This window comes from Stomoxys calcitrans, chromosome 1 (assembly GCF_963082655.1).
Source record: "Stomoxys calcitrans chromosome 1, idStoCalc2.1, whole genome shotgun sequence".
NCBI classification, from domain to species: Eukaryota; Metazoa; Arthropoda; class Insecta; order Diptera; family Muscidae; genus Stomoxys; species Stomoxys calcitrans.
The window spans coordinates 157,351,320-157,370,361 of NC_081552.1; the positions used below are offsets into that span (position 1 = coordinate 157,351,320).

General features: G+C 38.7%; 1 protein-coding gene across 2 annotated transcripts in view; it reads left to right on the forward strand.

Moving 5' to 3' along the window:
- Positions 1-8,020, forward strand: part of LOC106082387 (cadherin-23) — a 118,936-nt gene extending 110,916 nt beyond the window's left edge. For both annotated transcript variants that reach the window (XM_013244855.2, XM_059367311.1), the window contains exons 6-8: positions 5,111-5,413; positions 5,482-6,614; positions 6,676-8,020. In XM_013244855.2, coding sequence (XP_013100309.1) covers positions 5,111-5,413; positions 5,482-6,614; positions 6,676-6,799 — 1,560 coding nt within the window. In that variant the 3' untranslated portion in view covers positions 6,800-8,020. The remainder of the gene's footprint in view (positions 1-5,110; positions 5,414-5,481; positions 6,615-6,675) is intronic.
- The last annotated feature ends 11,022 nt before the right edge of the window (positions 8,021-19,042 follow it).

Sequence of the window (19,042 nt, forward strand, 5' to 3'; positions counted from 1 at the left end):
CACTGTCTTTCCTTTACTTGTTGTAACTCTCCGGCAACTATTTCATTCATTAAGTGCATAATGTGGTCACACAATTAGTTACTTTAACTGCTTTTGATTTTTACTTCAATGTTTAAATAAGTCTTTTGCCAAAGTTTATTTAACCGTTACCAACATATTAAACCGCAAACGTCATTGTCCACAGCCGCAGCTTAAGCTACTAACTGACCTTCATGTCAAAGAACTCCTAGAATCTAGGGCTACACGCATCACACAACCATACACCCGCACCCTAATAGTGACCTCTTTTAGCAGTTTCTCTCGCACAAACCAGTCAACTCTCTCACTCTTACCACTAATACTCTCACCTAAGGCCCTTGCATTCGCACAAATAACGAATGCTTAAGAAAAAGCAAACAACAATTGCTGTATTTTATGTATTTTATTCCTCATTTTCATGGATTTTCTTTAATGAAATTCAATTTTCATATATATTCGTTGCTTCTCTGGAAAGATATCTCTCAATTGATGACAATTTCATTAAAATCCATTCAGCTATCTGGCAGTAATATGTACCGCAAACACGCAAAGCGAGCTACAAACAACAGCAAGAAAAGCGTATATTCATTTTGTCATTCCATTTGCAACACATCGAAATATCCATTTCCGACCCTATAAAGTATATATATTCTTGATCAGCGTAAAAATCTGAGACGATCTAGCCATGTCCATCCGTCAGTCTTTTGAAATCACTCTACAGTCTTTAAAAATAGAGTTATTGGGCTGAATTTTGCACAGATTCTTTTTTTGTTCATAAGCAGGTTAAGTTCGAAGATGGGCTATATCGGACTATATCTTGATATAGCCCCCATACAGACCGATCCGCCGATTTAGGGTCTTAGGCTCATAAAAGCCACATTTATTATCCGATTTTGCTGAAATTTGGGACAGTGAGTTGTGTTAGGCCCCTCGACATCTTTCTTCAATTTGGCTCAGATCGGTTCAGATTTGGATATAGCTGCCATATAAACGGATCTCTCGATTTAAGGATTTGGACCCTTAAAAGGCGCATTTATTGTCCGATGTCGCCGAAATTTGGGACAGTGAGTTGTGTTAGGCCCCTCGATATCTTTCTTCAATTTGGCTCAGATCGGTTCAGATTTGGATATAGCTGCCATATAGTCCGGTCTCTCGATTTATGGTTTTGGGGCCATAAAAGTCTCATTTATTGTCCGATTTCACTGAAATTTGACATAGTGACTTATATTAGGCTTTTCGACATCCGTGTCGTATATAGTTCATATCGGTTTATTTTTAGATTTAACGACTAAAAAGATCAATATGTTGTTATATACAGTTGAGCAATGACTTGTTTTTATTAGTATTTTGTTTAAATCGGAACAAATTTCGATATAGTTGCTATAGGGCATAAGGTATGCATTTTTCACCTGATTTTGGCGAAAGGTGTTTTACACATATACCAGAGGTGGTGGGTATTCATAGTTCGGCCCGGCTAAACATAACGCCTTTTTACTTGTTTTATTGGAGAATAGAATATCTCACTTTTTTTTTTCTTCATGCAGTCTTCAAGATGAAAACGGAAATGCGCATACACCGATAAAATAGATTTTTAAAATTCGTGTCCACTTTTGCAGCATATCAATCGGTTTGTTGGAAATGGAGTCGTAAATGTTGTTCTTGAGTAGGCTATGTAAAACAATGTTTTGCTTGTTGACGCAGGCGAAAATGTGAAAGTGAACCTCGTCTCTGGAAAAAACCACCGCTTCTTCAGGCAGGTTGTCAATTAACATTTCACATGCATTTTGACTGGCAAAAACATCGCGAAACGAAATTAAAGGTATTGATGGAGAATTTGTCGAACAGTGTGTGTTTGCGAGCCGAACGCCGGGGAGAACGCAAAACTGACTGCCTCACTATTTCGATATTTTCCGGAGTTCTGATGGCCCGTTGAAGTCCATTTCAGGGTTTAATGGTACTTCCACACTCCCGAAATAAGTTAAATCACGACGGAATCGAATTACGTCCAGAAACGAGTCTGTGAGGAGGAATTTCAAAGCGAACGCGGAAGGCACTTTGCGTAGCAACAAATGAGCAACCGCTAGAAAAGAAGCTCTCGATGGCGAAGGCCCGCTGCTCCTTAGACCACAGCATGATGGCAACTGACTGGAGAGAGAAGCAAACTTGGATACTTCACCCTCCAGCTACGATCCCCTCCCAACCCAACTCACCGCTCGAGGCTTTTTTTAAATAAGTCAGTTTCTCGGCGCACCTTTTATAATCTGATATGTCCTGCTATTGCAGTTTATTTGAAGTCTCAATGGTTAAAATTTTGAAACAGCTTTCATATATGTCTTCCAACCGATATGCCCTTTTATGGTTGTAGTTTTTTTTTTTAATTCATTTTCAATTTTGCAGACAAAAGTGTCATTAAAAACTAAAAATAAATGCTGCCCGAATTTTCATACGAAATTCCGCAAAATACTCGTACCTCTTTCGTGCAAAGATGTTTTCAAAATCGCAATTTTTTAGTAAGTTTGCTGTGGAGGCTACAAAAACTGTTAAGTGCAAAAACTTTTTTGCATGGGTTTAGGGGACATATGGAGCAAAAAAAAAACATATGCATAATTGGGGGATCTGGGCTTTGGAATTTTTGAGCTCGAGGGGTTTTTTCGATGGAACAGGGTGGTTATTGTTGGTTATTTAAAGAGCGCCAATAACTCGCCTTGTTATATCGAGTATCAAAGGCACTCAGTATTTGTGCAAGAGCTGGTGCCGCCCCCACTTGAGACCCCACTTGAGACCCCACTGAGACCCACCCCTCGATACCGCTGATTGTTCGCGACTGCCGTTGCAGCTACTCCATATGGAGCATTCCACTATCGGCAAACTGTGAATGCGCCCAGTAGCTCGCAGCTAAGCTTCTCGTGACAGCAATGAACCCACATAGGTTGGACCTCACTGTTGTTTCAGCCTGTGTGGTGCTCACAGCTATCCCGTGCCGGGTTCTTTTTTTGTACTATTTATACCATAGGATGGGAGAATACTAAGTTCGTCGTTCTGTTTGTAACTCCTCCAAATATTCATCTAAGACCCCATAAAGTATACATATTCTTGATAGTCATGATATTTTAAGTCAATCTATCTATGTCCGTCCGTCCGTCTCTCTGTCGAAAGCACTTTCGAAGGAGTAGAACTAGCCGCTTGAAATTTTGCACACATACTTCTTTTAAGTGTAGGCCGGTTGGGATTGTAAATGGACCATATCGGTCCATTTTTTGATATAGCTGCCATATAAACTGATTATGGATATTCCAACAACTGTGCTGGTCGAAATCGATCTATAATCTGATATAGCTGTCATAGAAACCGAGTTCAAAATTCCTATCCGATTTTGCTGAAATTTTGCATGTAGTGTTGAGTTATGACCTCCAACAGTTGTGCTAAGTATGGTCTAAATCGATCCATAACCTGATATAGCTGCCATATAAACCGATCTTGAATCTTGACTTCTTGAGCCACTACAATTCTTATCCGAATTTGGCACGACTTGTTTCGTTATGACTCCCAACAACTGTGCCAAATATGACCTAAATCGGTATATAACCTGATATAGTTGCCATATAAACCGACCTCGAGGCCGCAATCATTATCTGAACTGTCTGAAATTTTGTACAACGGCTTCTCCTAAGATCTTCAATATACGTATCAAATATGGTCTGAATCGGTCTATAGCCTGATACAGCTCCCCCATAAACCGATCTACTTGTTATATTTCTTCAGCCCCTAAAGGACAATAAAAGACGAATTTTTTATTTGATTTCACTGAAATTTGGCACAACCCGTTTTTTAAGTTCCTTAATATCTGTGCCGAATACGGTCCAGATCGGTCTATATCTTTATATAGCCCCCTTAGAGTCCGATCTCCCAATTCATGGTATAAGGGCAATAAAACTCGCATTTTTTATCTGTGTTGGGCACAGTGATATGAACCATCGAGTATGGTTCATATCGAACAATATTTGAATACAGCTGCCATATATACCGAACTCCCGATTCAATCTCTGGGCCTTTAAAGGGCGCATTTAGTACTAAATTTCGCTGAAAATTAGCACAGTGGGTTGTGTTGAGATACTTGACATCCATAGCGAATATGGTCCAGATCGGTCGATTTCTTACCGATATAGACCGATCGTCCGATTTAAAGTCTTAAGCCCATAAAAACCGCATTTATTGTTTGATTTCGCTAAAATTTGAGAAAAATAGTTTTTCTAGTTCACTCTACATTTAAACCGAATATGGTCCATATTGAACCATACTTATGGGCCTTAAGCCCATTGAAGGCGCATTTTTTCCAATTTCGCTTAAGTTTGGAACAACAAGATTTATTAGTCCTCTCAACACCCAGTGTTCCTAATTTCACACAAATCGAGTAATAAATCAGCCTTTTATGGACCAACATCTTTAAATCGGGAGTTCGGTTTATATGTCAGCAACATAGTCCGATCTGCATCAAATTTCACATAAATGTTATTCATTGTTAAAGATTTCAGCGAAATTGATTTATAAATGTGCCATTTATGGGCCACAGACCTTTTACCAGGAGATCGGCATGTATGGCGGCTATAACCATAAAGTCCTAATGGTTCAAAAGCTCGATGTCAGATTCGTATTGCACTCTCAAGTACCTTTCAGTTCAGTTACATATTTACCCGATCTGTTTGAGTCAGTTTGACGTGCAGCGGTCCTGCCATAGCTTGATCGGAAATTTATTTACCAAAATCGTGTTTTTGGGTTACTTTAAGGGTGCAAACCAAAATTCTCTTAAATCAGTTCATCCATCTTCGATATATTGCGTTTTTGATGTCAAAAAATATTCCAAATATATACTATCATATGCAAAATATGCAAGAATTTCTTAGCGCTTTCTTAATGTAAATTCGATGAAACGAATTTCTGTGCTTTCATTTATTTTTTGCGATGCTTCAAGAAATATATGCACTTGCATATGTTTCCCATGTCTAATTGTAACCAATGGTTTGCTACATTTAAACTCTTTACATTATAAACTGTATGGTGAATAAATTTGTTTTGTATGTACTTTCTTTCGTAGAACTTGCCGGCTGGCACTGCAGTTTTCCAAGTTCGTGCGGCTGATCCCGACGACCCCACTGCTCCTTCTGGAATACTGTTCTACAAAATAATTGATGCCACATCGGACGCTGAATCATTCACTATCGATGAGAATACAGGCCTTATTTCAACCACCGAAATTTTAGATCGAGAAAACAAAGACATGTATAACATTATTCTGGAAGTCTATGACAACGGCCAACCAAGACAATCCGCAACCAGAGTATTGCAGGTTATGGTACTGGATGTGGACGATCACAAGCCAAGATTCCCAAGAGAAGTGGTAAGTAGAGGCCGGAAGCAAAGCAAATAATCCCGAACTTAACAGTACCAAAATTTCATGTTTTCCAGGACGAAGGACCTTTACAATTAATGGTGCTTGAAGAGGAGCCTGAGGGCACCATAGTGGGAAATTTCTCCGCCATCGATGAGGACATTGGTGAAAATGCTGCCATTGACTATATTATCACAGAAGGCAATGAACAGAATATTTTCTCAATCGAAAGGGACGAGGATAACATGGCCATACTCAGGACTACACAGCCTATAGATAGAGAGGCAATCGAGAGCTTAACGCTAACAGTAAAATGTCTAAAGCTAGGAGCTGCTCACTCGGGAGTCTTGGGCGAACCATACGATAGATTTGATAGCTCACAACGTAGAATAATGGTCAAAATAATTGATGTGGATGATAATTTGCCGCAATTCGAACATGACGATATGTCTGTGGGAATACGCATCAATGTGCCGGTTGATAGTAAGATCACCACAATACACGCTAAAGATCTGGATGCAGAGGCTCAACCCATACTTTTGACCATAGAGAATGTAACATTCGTGCCGCAATTTTACAAGAGGTCTAGGCAAATTGAGACCACTTCGTTGCACGGGCTTTTCGCTCTCAACAACAGGACAGGTGAACTGCGTACCAGCGGATCATTTGCCGACTATGTGGATGGCTACTTCAATATGCGCATCAGAGCAAACAATTCCGAGCTGCCCAAACGTCATACATTCAACAATTTGAAAATCTTTGTTATACGAGACAAGTCACTTTTGAAATTCGTTTTTTCCCGTCCACCGAATGAGATACAAAATTTCATCAGACCCTTCCAGGAGATGGTGAAACAGAAAATGAAGCCCCTGGGCTTGGACCTACACATACTGGACACTCAGGTCTTGACTAGGCCCGATTTCAGCTTAGACTTCTCTGCTAGTAGTTCGTGCTTCCAACTCTTCAAGAACGGCTCTGCGATATCAATGGCTGAAATGCAGAAGCTCATGGACTCGCCTTGGCTAAAGAGGGAGCTATTCGACATCTATGTGGAGTATGGGGTCAGCGAGGTGGAACCCTGTTCTGTCCGCAAGCAGGTGGCAGCGGCAAGTTATATGACCGCTCCTGGCACTTGGTTGGTAATCATAGCCGCTTTCATTGGACTGGCGGCCATCATTACTGCGTGCACTGCATGCTGTTTAAGGAGGAAGTAAGTTGAAGTGTAATGCATTACCTTCTTGCCTAATCAACCTATCTAACATGCTTTCCAGGTACAAAATCCATTCTAAACGAAGTTTACAGCAGGCATCCCGTTCCTCCACCGAATCATATGGGGTCGTCGGTGTGCCCACGGTCTACCTGCCCTATGCCGAACCCATTTATGGACCTTTGTAGCATCCAGTCATGTGGCATAGAATACCGTAGGATTTAGTTTAATTGCCTAGTTTCGTATATATAGTAGAAGATTAAGTTGTAGCTGCCTAAATAAATAAGTGGTTCAATATTTTAGTAGCGAACGGAGATTTCCAAAGCCCGCCCTCCGGTGAGAAGACTTTGGGGATAACAGCCATAAAGACTGCGCATATTATTTCAGAAAAATTCAATTTAGATTTATAATATGCCTGTGATTTTTTTAATACATAAACACGTACGCAAAAGATCGTACATATATATAATTTTGTAAATTAGTTTGTAAGCTTTCTATATGCCAACGTAATTGTAATTATTTAATAATTCTTCTGTTTAGCTTCTCCTCCGTCTCTTCTATGTGTAACTATTTCCTCAAATGTGATTCGCTAAAGGTTTGAACCTTTTCCACTTTTTTATACGATATGAAAACAAATTTAGTTGTAGTGAAACAAGCAAACAAGAACAAAAGAACGATGCAACCATGTTCATGCAAGCATGTTATATAGTCTTTAGATTTAAAAATAAATACTTTTTTACTTATTTTGTAAAATAAAATTGTCCAAACTTAAGAAGTAGTACTTTATCGTTATCGTGGGGATCGTTGGGTAAACTTACCTATCCTTCGCTGTTGTAGCTCCATATCTGACCGCCTATATCGTCATAAAAAAGTCGGTCGAGTACAGGGAAATACCGAACGCGTAGGATGGACGGGAACCCACTAGGTCAGCGAAGGAAAGGATGCCCGAAAAACACATGGATCCGCTGTACGAAAAGAGAGTTGGGATCAACCCATATATCTTGGAATCAAGCCAAGGCTTTGGCCACCCATGGAGTTAGTTAGAAAGATCTTGTTCACTCTGAACTTACTATTTACTATTCTTTAATTATACCCTCTATCAACGCATCTAGCGCAATATTGGTCTAAGACCCCACAAAGTATGAAAATTCTTGATCGCCATGGCATTGTCGTCGATCTAGCCATGTCCGTCCCTCTGTCCATTTGAGGAAAGCAAACAAACTTTCGAAGGAGTAAAGCAAGTCGATGGAAAATTTGCTCTAATACTCCCAATTAGAGTAGGTCAAAAAGTATTTACTTGGTAGATTAGGAAAATACCCGGATATTTAACCATATATGTATACCCAAAAGCTAGGTGTTTATAAATTTGCACATATCTTGGCTATAAAAATATGTTTCAGACAATTTTCGATCATTTCGTATTCTTTGGAACGGGTGATTTTTTAGCTATTGTCTTTTTTGGCATCACTGGTTTAAACAGCTCACGCACGTTTCGCGTCTTGTTTCACTGTCAAACATCTTCAGTTTGGTCTATAATTTAATCACGAATCGTCTTACAAACGAACAACGCCTGCAAATTATTGAATTTTTTTTTATCAAAATGCGTGTTCTGCTAAGAAAGTTCATAGTGCGCTCTTTTTTGGCTCAATGGGTACGAAAATAAGCAGAATTGTCAATTTTGGAGTGAAGATCAGCCAGAAGCATTGCTACCAAGAAGAGCAACCAATGCATCCAGAAAAGGTCACGGTTTGGTGAGGTTTATGGGTTGGTGGCATCATTGGATCGTACTTCTTCAAAGATGATGCGAATCGTAACGTAACTGTGAATGGTGAGCGCTATCGTGAGATGATATCCAAATATTTTTTATTGCTCAAAATGCAGGGGTTTGACTTGCATGACATTTGGTTTCAACATGACAGTGCCACATGCCACACAGCACGCGTAACAATGGACTTAAGGTGGAGTTACGTACTATGCGCGCGCATTAAAAATACAACTCTGCAAACAAATCCCACAAATGCGAGCGTCATTCTGTGTTGTCTTACATGAAGTAGTGTTTTTAGGCGTCAAAGTTAAAAATTGTTTAACTTTTGCGATTTGATTTTGTAGGATTTATTTGCAGAGTTGCATTTTTAATCTAACGCCACCTTTATAGAGAGACGAGTTCGGTTAACATTTTATTTCACGTTCGGGACCAGTCAATTGGCCGCCTAGATCGTAAGATTTAACGCCTTAAGACTATTTCTTGTGGATCTATGTTAAAGCTCATGTCTATACAGACAAGCCCACTTCAATCGTCGCATTGAAAAAAAAAAAATATTAAAACATTTATTCATGACATACTGGCCGAAATGTTGGAAAAAGTATGCCAAAATTGGACTTAGCTGATGGACTATTTGAGGCGCAGTCACGTTCAACATTTGCATGAAATAATCTTTAAACATTAAATTATATGGACCGTACTATCGATTTTATGTGTGTGTGTTTTTTTTTTTGAAAAACTTTTCAATAGTTCTTAACAAATCACCCTTTATAAACAAATAAACTTAAAAATTTCCTCTCTTATATAAAAGTGAAATAAAAGGATTATTATAAGAGTTCAATTTAAAAAGCTGGTTGTAAAGGGAATGAAAATGTTGCCAATAATTTTAATCACAAGCACGCTAGATTTGATTGTCCTTTTACCTTCGATTGAGTGTAGACATTCTTTCATGTAGAAAATGTTTACTAGATTTTAGTTTCTTTTGAGATACCTAAAATGATGAACTGATTAAACCAAACAGGAGAAAGAAATCTTTGGCGCCAAACCATGTTTAATTTTACTATGAATCAGTTCATAATACATTTTACCATAGGATGAAGGTATACTAATTTCGTCATTCCGTTTGAAACACCTCGAAATATTAGTCTAAGACCCCATAAAGTATACATATTCTTGATCGCCATGATATTTCAAGTCGATCTAGCCATTTCCGTCCCTTCGTCTATCTGTCGAAAGCACACTTACTTTCGAAGGAGTCAAGCTAGGCGCTTGAAATATTGCACAAATACTTCTTATCAGTGAAGGTCAGTTGGGATTGCAGATGGGCCATATAATTTTATGCTTTGGTATAGCTGCCATATAAACCGATTATGGATCTTGACTTCTGGATCCACTAGAGGGGGCGCAATTATTATGCGATGTGGCTGAAATTTTGCATGAAGTGTTTTTTTGGGTCTTGCAACATATATGCCAGGTACGCTCTAAATCGGTTCAAACCTGATATAACTCCCATATAAATCGATCTCCCGATTATATTTCTTAGCCTTTTTCCTACTTGGCTGAAATTTTGTACAACGGCTTTATCCATGACCTTGAACATACGTGTCAAATATGGTCTAAAGCGTGACACAGCTCCCATATAAACTGATCTCCCGATCTAACTTCTTATCCGAACTGGCTGAAATTTTACACAATGACTTCTACTGTTGTCCTCAATATTCAATTCATTTTTTTTGTTATACCCACCTTTTACTTGTTATACCCACCACCGTAGGATAGGGGGTATATTCATATAGTCATTCCGTTTGCAACACATCGAAATATCAATTTCTGACCATTCAAAGTAGTATATATATTTCAGATCGTCGTAAAATTCTAAGACGGTTTAACGATATCCGTGTGTCTGTCCGTCCGTCAGTTGTAATCACTCTACAACTTTCAAAAATTGAGATATTGAGCTGAAATTTGGCACAGATACGTCTTTTTGATGCACGCTGGTTGAGTTCTTGAACGGGCCAAATCGGACCATATTTGGATAAAGCTGCTATATAGACCGATCTAGGAATAAAGGGTCTAATGCGCATAAATGCTTTATTTTTTATCCGATTTTGCTGAAATTTGAAACACTGAGTATTTTAAGGTTTCTCAACATCTGACCCAAATATGGTTCAGATCGGACTATATTTCTCCGATTAGTGAGAAGGTCCCTAGGGACCTTTTTGCCTTTTCAAACTGAAATTACTCCTACTTCGGCTACTACAACCCACCCCCAAAATTACTCTGTATTCCAAGAGTATTTTGTTGCGCATCTTTTGGAAAAAAATCAAGCCGATCGGATCATTACTTTAGGAGTTATTGAGGTGTTTTTGAGAATAGTACGCGGACGTGTGAATAGGTCCGTATGGACCTTGTACTGAATTTCACTAATAAATGCATGTTTTTGGGCATCATTATAATTTTTTTATTGTTTCAACACATAATTTACTTGTTCTGAGCACAAACTCAAAGACATTAGGGATGATGATAAAAACAAAAAATTCTAAGAAATAATTCAAAGAAAAAAAAAATACACATTCCAATTGGAATTTGGACGTTGCTGAAATTGTTGTACGCCGTAGTACACGTTACCAGCAAATGACTGCGGATGAAAGGCGTGCAGCTGATAGTAGATTTGCTGATTTTATGGACGAAGATATGGATGAAGAAATTGATATTGCTGCAATTGATAATCATGAAGTTGAGGATGATGAAGATCGCACATACCAACATGCTGAAGAGTCAGATGCCGAAACTGAAGGATACTTCGAGCTAAACGAAGATACTGATGACGATGATGAAGAGGAAGAAAATGATGGACAGGAAACGAATGAAAGTTAGTATATTGGTAAAGATGGCACCCAATGGTGTAAAAAAGCATCACCAACATCACGCACGTTCAATCATGACAGAGGAAATAATACACTTAGTGCTACGTGAAACAAATCGTAAAGGCAGGAAGGTTACAGCTGCATGGAATTTGGCGAATCCCACAAAGAAAAAGGAGTGGAAGCCAGTGACAGTGAAAGAGTTTGATACCTTTGTAGCTATTCTTTTGTATGCTGGACTCACAAGATTAAACCATGAACCAGCTATGGAATTATGGGACGCGACGCGTTGCCCAATATACAAAGCTGCGTTGTCGTACGATCGCTTCATGTGTATAAAGCAAATTATTCGATTCGACAATGGAAACACTCGACAACAGCGACTCATCAATAGCAAAACTGCGGCTATTGACGACATTTGGGAAACGTTGCAACATACCTTGGCAGCAGCTTACACTTCTCATGAAGCACTAACAGTTGATGAACAGTTGTTCCCTTACTGAGGCCGCACCCGCTTCACACAATATATTCCGTCAAAGCCAGCTAAGTATGGTGGTTATGCGACTCACAGAGTTATTATCCTGTGAAGGGAATGATATATTCTGGAAAACTGCCAAACCAACAACGGGAGATAAACCAAGGGCAGAACGTAGTGCTGGATCTTGTGGAAAAAATATTTAAATGCTGGCCGTACTATATACGCGGATAATTTCTTTACCACTCTTGACTTGGCGCGTATTTTGTTGAGGAGGAAGACCGCATATGTTGGTACAGTGCGCTACAACAAAACATTCATTCCACAGGAGTTCAAGAAGAACCCGAAGCGCACCATCAATAGTGCATTATTTGGGTTCAGCGGGGGGATATATCGTTATGCTTATACGTGCCGAAAAAAAATAAAGTGGTGAACGTGCTCTCCACAATGCACTACACCTGCCTCGTTGACGAGCAAACCGAGAAGCGGAAGCCCTATGCCATATTAGATTGCAACGATAACAAATGCGGCGTTGATACCATGGATCAAATGCTAATCACTTACAGCTGCAAAAGAGCAACACAACGATGGCCGTTGGCCATGTTTTATAATATGCTGGACGTCGCTGCATTGGCTCCTTTTACGATTTACAACGAAATGAAGCCTATAAAAAGGAGTGACAGACGGCGGTCGTTCTTGTTACTGCTAACGAAACAATTGGCCACACCAAATATCGAAGAACGTGCCCTGAACAACCATATAACCTCCTATCCAAGGATACGCAATGCGATGGAAACATTCGATGTCAGGGTATAAAAACATCTTCAAATTCAAGAATAGAATATATATTTATTTGTTTTTTATTTTTCTTTTCATTTCAGGTATTACCAAGACCGATGGAAGGCAATGTACCGTCGTTTGCGGCTAGGTCAAGTAGACCGTCATGTAGGATATGCCGTTCTAAGTACGGGCGGCAGCGGAAAACGCGGGCATACTGCTTCGGCTGCGGCAACGCTGTTTGCGGAGAACATAGCACAATTTTTCCATCGCTGCAACACTTGCGCACAGGGCAGGGGACAAGAAGTACACGTTCAACAACAATTATTTTTAAATTTTTTTATAATAGTCTTAAGAAAATTCAAGCAAAAAAAAATTAAAAAAATTGAAAAAATTATTTTTGTATGTATTCTACATACAGTTAGTTATAAACAATAAAAACAAAAAAAAATCAAAAACAAAAATGTTATATGAAAAAAACATGATTTACAAAAAAGGTCCGTAGGGACCTCTTCACACGGCCGTGAAGTTCAGAACTGTCGCTCATCGGAGGGTTAAATACAGCTGCCATATAGACCGATCTCCCGATTAAGGGTCTGATGCCTATAAAAGCTTTATTTGTTACCCGTTTTCGCTGAAATTAAAAGCAGTGGGTTATTTTAAGCCTCTCGAAATCTAACCAAAATATGGTTCAGATCGGACTATATTTAGATATAGCTGTCATATAGACCGATCACGCGATAAAGGGTCTAATGCCCACTAATACTTTATTTTTTATCCGATTTCGCTGGAATTTGAAACAGTGAGTAGTTTTAAGCCGCCCAACATCCGCCCCAAATATGGGTCAAATCAGACTATATAGATATAGCTCTCATATAGAACGATCTTCCAATTTTGGGTTTTAATCCCATAAAAAACAGATTTATTATCTGAAAATCTTACTTGTATATGAGTTCTCGGGACCTGAATAAAATAAGATCGAGACCAGCCCCTATTAAGGAACAACTACGTATATAGTAGTGGAGTTATAATAAAATAGGATGATTATTATATCCTTGTTTAATTTCGTCCGCGTCGGTCCAGATTTGGTTATAGGTGCCATATAGAAAGAACTCTCGAGCACATTTATTATCAGATTTCTTTAAAATTTGACGCAGTGACATATTTTAGGCTTTTCGACATCCGTGTCCTTTATGGTTCAGATCGGCTTATATTTGGATATAGCTGACAAAAAGACCAACATTTTGTTCTACAAAATTGAACAGTGATTTATATTTATTAAACCACTCAATGTCCGTGCCGAATTTGGGTGCATAAATTATCCAATATTCACCGGATTGTGACGAAAGAAGGTTTATATAAATACATATACCCGAGGTGGTGGGTTCCAAAGTTCGGCCCGGCCGAACTTAATGCCTTTTTATGCCCTCCACCATAAGATGGGGGGTACACTAATTTCGTCATTCTGATTGTAACTACTCGAAATATTCGTCTGAGACCCCATAAAGTATATATATTCTTGATCGTCGTGAAATTTTATGTCGATCTAGCCATGTCCGTCCGTCTGTCCGCCCGTCCGTCCGTCCGTCCGTCTGTCTGTCGAAAGCACGCTAACTTCCGAAGGAGTAAAGCTAGCCGCTTGAAATTTTGCACAAATACTTCTTTTAGTGTAGGTCGGTTGGGATTGTAAACGGGCCATATAGGTCCATGTTTTGATATAGCTGACATATAAACCGATCTTGGGTCTTGACTTCTTGAGCCTCTAGAGTGCGCAATTCTTATCCGATTGGGATGAAATTTTGCACGACGTGTTTCGTTATTAAATCTAACAACTGTGCCAAGTATGGTTCAAATCGGTTCATAACCTGATATAGCTGCCATATAAACCGATCTGGGGTCTTGACTTCTTGAGCCTCTAGAGTGCGCAATTCTTATCCGATTGGAGTGAAATTTTGCACAACGTGTTTTGTTACGATATCCAACAACTGTGCCAAGTATGGTTCAAATCGGTCCATAACCTTATATAGCTCTCATATAAACCGATCTTGGGTCTTGACTTCTTGAGCCTCTAGAGTGCGCAATTCTTATCCAATTTGAATGAATTTTGGCACGTAGTATTTTGTTATGATATCCAACAACTGTGCCAAATATGGTTCAAATCGATTCATAACCTGATATAGCTGTCATATAAACAGATCTGGGGACTTGACTTCTTGAGCTTCTAGAGGGCGCAATTCCTATCCGATTTGGCTGAAATTTCGCAAGACGTTTTTTTATTATTAGTTTCAACAACTGTGTCAAATAAAGTACAAGTCGGTTCATAACCTGATATAGCTGCCATATAAACTGATCTGGGATCTTGACTTCTTGAGCCTCTAGAGGTCGCAATTATTATCAGATTTGCCTGAAATTTTGTACGACGGATTCTTTCATGTCCATCAACATACGTGTTTATTATGGTCTGAATCGGTCCATAGCCCGATACAGCTCCCATATAAATCGATCTCCATATTTTACTTTTTGAGCTCACAAAGAGCGCAATTCTTATTCGAATTGGCAGACATTTTACACAGGTCTCCAGGTCTCGCTCTAATAGCAGAGCAAATCTTTTCTTATATCCTTTTTTTTTTTTGCATAAGAAGAGATGCCGGGAAAAGAACTCGACAAATGCGATCCATGGTGGAGGGTATATAAGATTCGGCCCGGCCGAACTTAGCACGCTTTTACTTGTTTTTTGTTAATTTGGGGGTCACTCATAAATAAACCTAGCGGCAGATCCTTGTTGGCGATTATACAAAGTTCAATCGGACCTAACAGAATGTAGTTGTCCCTTTTTTATCCATGTTAACTCTCAACCCTTCGCCAATCTATCAATACTAATGGCTGTATCTATTTTGGTCATTGCTATTTGCATTGCTGAAAGGTATATAGATTGCCATAAAAATCATTGCTATTCGAATTGGTAATGCAAACAATTCAGAAATATTTGCTTTAAATAAAAACAAGGTCTTATCTATACCCGTTGTCGTTAGCTCCCGCATAATATGGTTTTTACTGACATGGAAATTGTTTTATGAACTCCATGGACGTTCTCGTCCTCATTGGAAAGTGTTAATAAAAATATTAGCAGTAAGTCATGCTATTAACTCCACAGAACATTTGTAAAGCCAATTAAATATTTACATATCTTTTGTATATATTATAGCATATGGTTACATTGTACGACACACAGTAACCAACATATCCAACCTTGCAATGCTATTCTAGTGTCTTAATGCTCTTCTAGTATCATCGAATGCTCCATATTTTATAGTACACCGTAATTTTCCCATGCCATGTCGACGGTTTAGTTGAGTTAGTATATGATAATGATGTGCCACAGGTAAGGCACAGTGAAAAAATATGTTTGTTCTAGCTCATTTGAACAAAAAAGCAAGTAAAAGACTGCTAAGTTCGGCCGGGCCGAATCTTGGGAACCCACCACCATGGATTCTGCTAAAATATGGGAGCTATATCTGGTTATAAACCGATTCGACCGTACTTAGCACAGTTGTTGAAAGTCATAACAGAACACTATGTGCACAATTTCAGCCAAATTGGATTAAAATGGCGGTTTCCAGGGGCTCAAGAAGTCAAATCGGGATATCAGTTTATATGGGAGCTGTATCATATTATAATAATAAAATACTCTCTGAAGAAAGAAATGGCTTAAGTCGGGCGCAACCCACTATAAAAGACCCATCATCAACAAGTCTACCTACTGCGTTCAATAAATAGAACCTATGTCCAAATCTTGTTAGACTTTAATTAGGTATACTCACTAAAATATCGAATAGAACAGCAAGATGTTTTACAATAGGACCTAAATTCTGACGCAGTTTTAAAGGCGAATATCGGCTAAAAAATATATATCTATGCTACTAATAAATCTGATTAAATTATGCACACATATTAAAACCTCAAATAGACCATCTCATGCAAAATTTGGAAAGATCTCACTAAAGTTGTGGCTTCTACAGCCTTAATAGGCTACATCGGATGAATGATATATATCGGAGGTATATCTAAACTTCTTCCGATTCTGATTAAATTTTGAACACAAAACACCTCATAGTAAATACTAAAGACTTAAAAGACCATATCGGATAATATATATAAAGGACGTCAAAAAAAGACCCTCAGCCAAATTTTGTAAACATCGGATCATAATTAAGGCTTTTACTACTTTAAAAGGGCATATCGGATGAAAGATATATATGGAATCTAAATCTAAATATGAACCTATGTTGATGAAACTATGCGCACATATTGGAACGTTAAATAGAACACCTCAGGCTAAATTTTGTAAAGATCGGACCAAAATTGTGGCTTTTACATCCTTCAAGGGCCATATCGGATGAAAGATACATATATGTATATGGGAGCCATGGACGTAGCCTCCTGAAATAATTAGATGAATTTTAACACTTGATATTCTGATACGAACAAGCTGCTATATAAATCGATATCTCGATAAGATTTTTATACCCTCCACCATAGGATGAGGGCTATACTAATTTAGTTATTCCGATTATAACACATCCAAATAATCGTTTACGACCCCATCTATTATATAAAAATTAAATTGTTGCACTTTGTTTGTTAGTTTGTTTGTCTATTACCTATAGACTCCAAAACGGCTGAACCGATTTTCATGAAATGTTCACAGGTGGTAGAGTTTGATCCCCCGGTGAAAATAGGGTACTACATTTTTTGATATCCGGACCCTCCCCCTTACCCTAATTTTCAAAAAGGCCAGATCTCGGAGATGGGTGCACCGATTTAAGCAACATTTTTTATGCCACCTTATAGTACTCCAAAAACACGTAAAACACGTAATTGGTATACAATTTTGGGGGCAAATGACCTAGGGGGACGCCCCATCCCAAAACCCACCCGAACGGACATGTTTACCGATTGGGACAATATGGGTCTTAAATGAGAGGTATTTAAGAGTAGAGTACGAATTTAGTATACAAATTTTACCCTAAGTGTTAGGGGTGTCCCCCACAACCAAAAAAGGCCCAGAGGACACTTTCACCGTTTGGGCAATATGGGTATCAAATGATAAGTACTTAGAGTACGAGCTTGCCATAAAAATATCACACTTTGCGTCAGGGGGGTCCCCCACTCCCAAAAACACCATCCAACAGGACACTTTCTTAGCACTTATATAAAAGTAGAATACAAATCTGACACAAAAATTTATTTTTTGGTGTCCAGGGGGCCCTCCCCATCCCCCAAAACCCGCAGCAGGACAAATTTACTGATTGGGGCGATATGGATATTAAATGATAGATATTTGGAAGCTGAGTACACATCTGTTATAAGAATTTAGTCCAAGGTGTCTACGGGGCGTCCCCAACCCCAAAAGCTATACTCCCAATAAATACAAGGCCAAACCGTCATGTGGGATGACCGAGAATATATTATACTCATATGAAAGGACGTGTCAGAGGGCATTCCTCCTCCTCCTATCTTATCAGGATAGAATAGGACAGAAATTAAAGGTCTTTGGTAGTAGAGTACAATGTTTTCCCTCAAATTGGGATGGACACAGGAGGACCTGCGGTTCTTTAAGAATGTGGTATCCCAAGTGGTCGCTTTGAAATATGATTTTGAATGTTGATAACCAATACAAAAAAATTAATTTGTGTGAATCTGAACGAGACCCGTATCTTTATAACCACCTTCAAAATTCTTGACATTATGGGGCTCAAACAAAATCGTGCTGTAGCACGACGCTGATATTATTTCAGGCATACTAATATTATGCTACAACATACTAATATTATTTATACTGATATTATTTCAGGCATACCGCCTCTAAACTCAATTAAATGAATAGTGTTAGGTAGAAAATAAATTACGCTCAACTACAGCGCTTTTTTCCACTTTTCATTTTTATCCAAGGATTGGGTCGATGGAGGAGGATGGTAATGTACGTGTAAACATCACATTGTGGATGTCAAGGGAGCCCACATTAAATATGCGCCTGAGGGCATTAACATGTGATTCCCACATCCACGCAGCTATCCCCGGGTAGCGCCAACGACAACAGTATTGCCTCAGATCTATATATGTATGTGTTACAAACGGAATGACGAAATTAGTTTACCCCAAGTTTTAACCCCAAAAACTGACAGTCACAAAAGTGCTTTTGAGTCAAAAAATGTTTCCGATTCCATTAAAAAATGATTGAAAGAACAAACTTCCTAGACCATTAGTATTTTTTTTTTATTTTTATACCTAACAAAACTACTGTGGTACAGGATATGTTCGTCCGATTTTCAGTAATAATGCAATAAAATGGTCATTTGTTAACCGATTCTCTCGAAATTCGGCAGGAAGGATTTTTTACGACTCTCGACATTACTGGTGAATTTCAGGGAAGTCGGTTCAGATTTAAATAAAGCTCTCACGTATATATATCGCCCGATTTTCACTCCTAGAGCCACAGCAAGCATATTTATAGACCAATCTTTCCAAAATATTGCACAACGCTTTCCCCGAC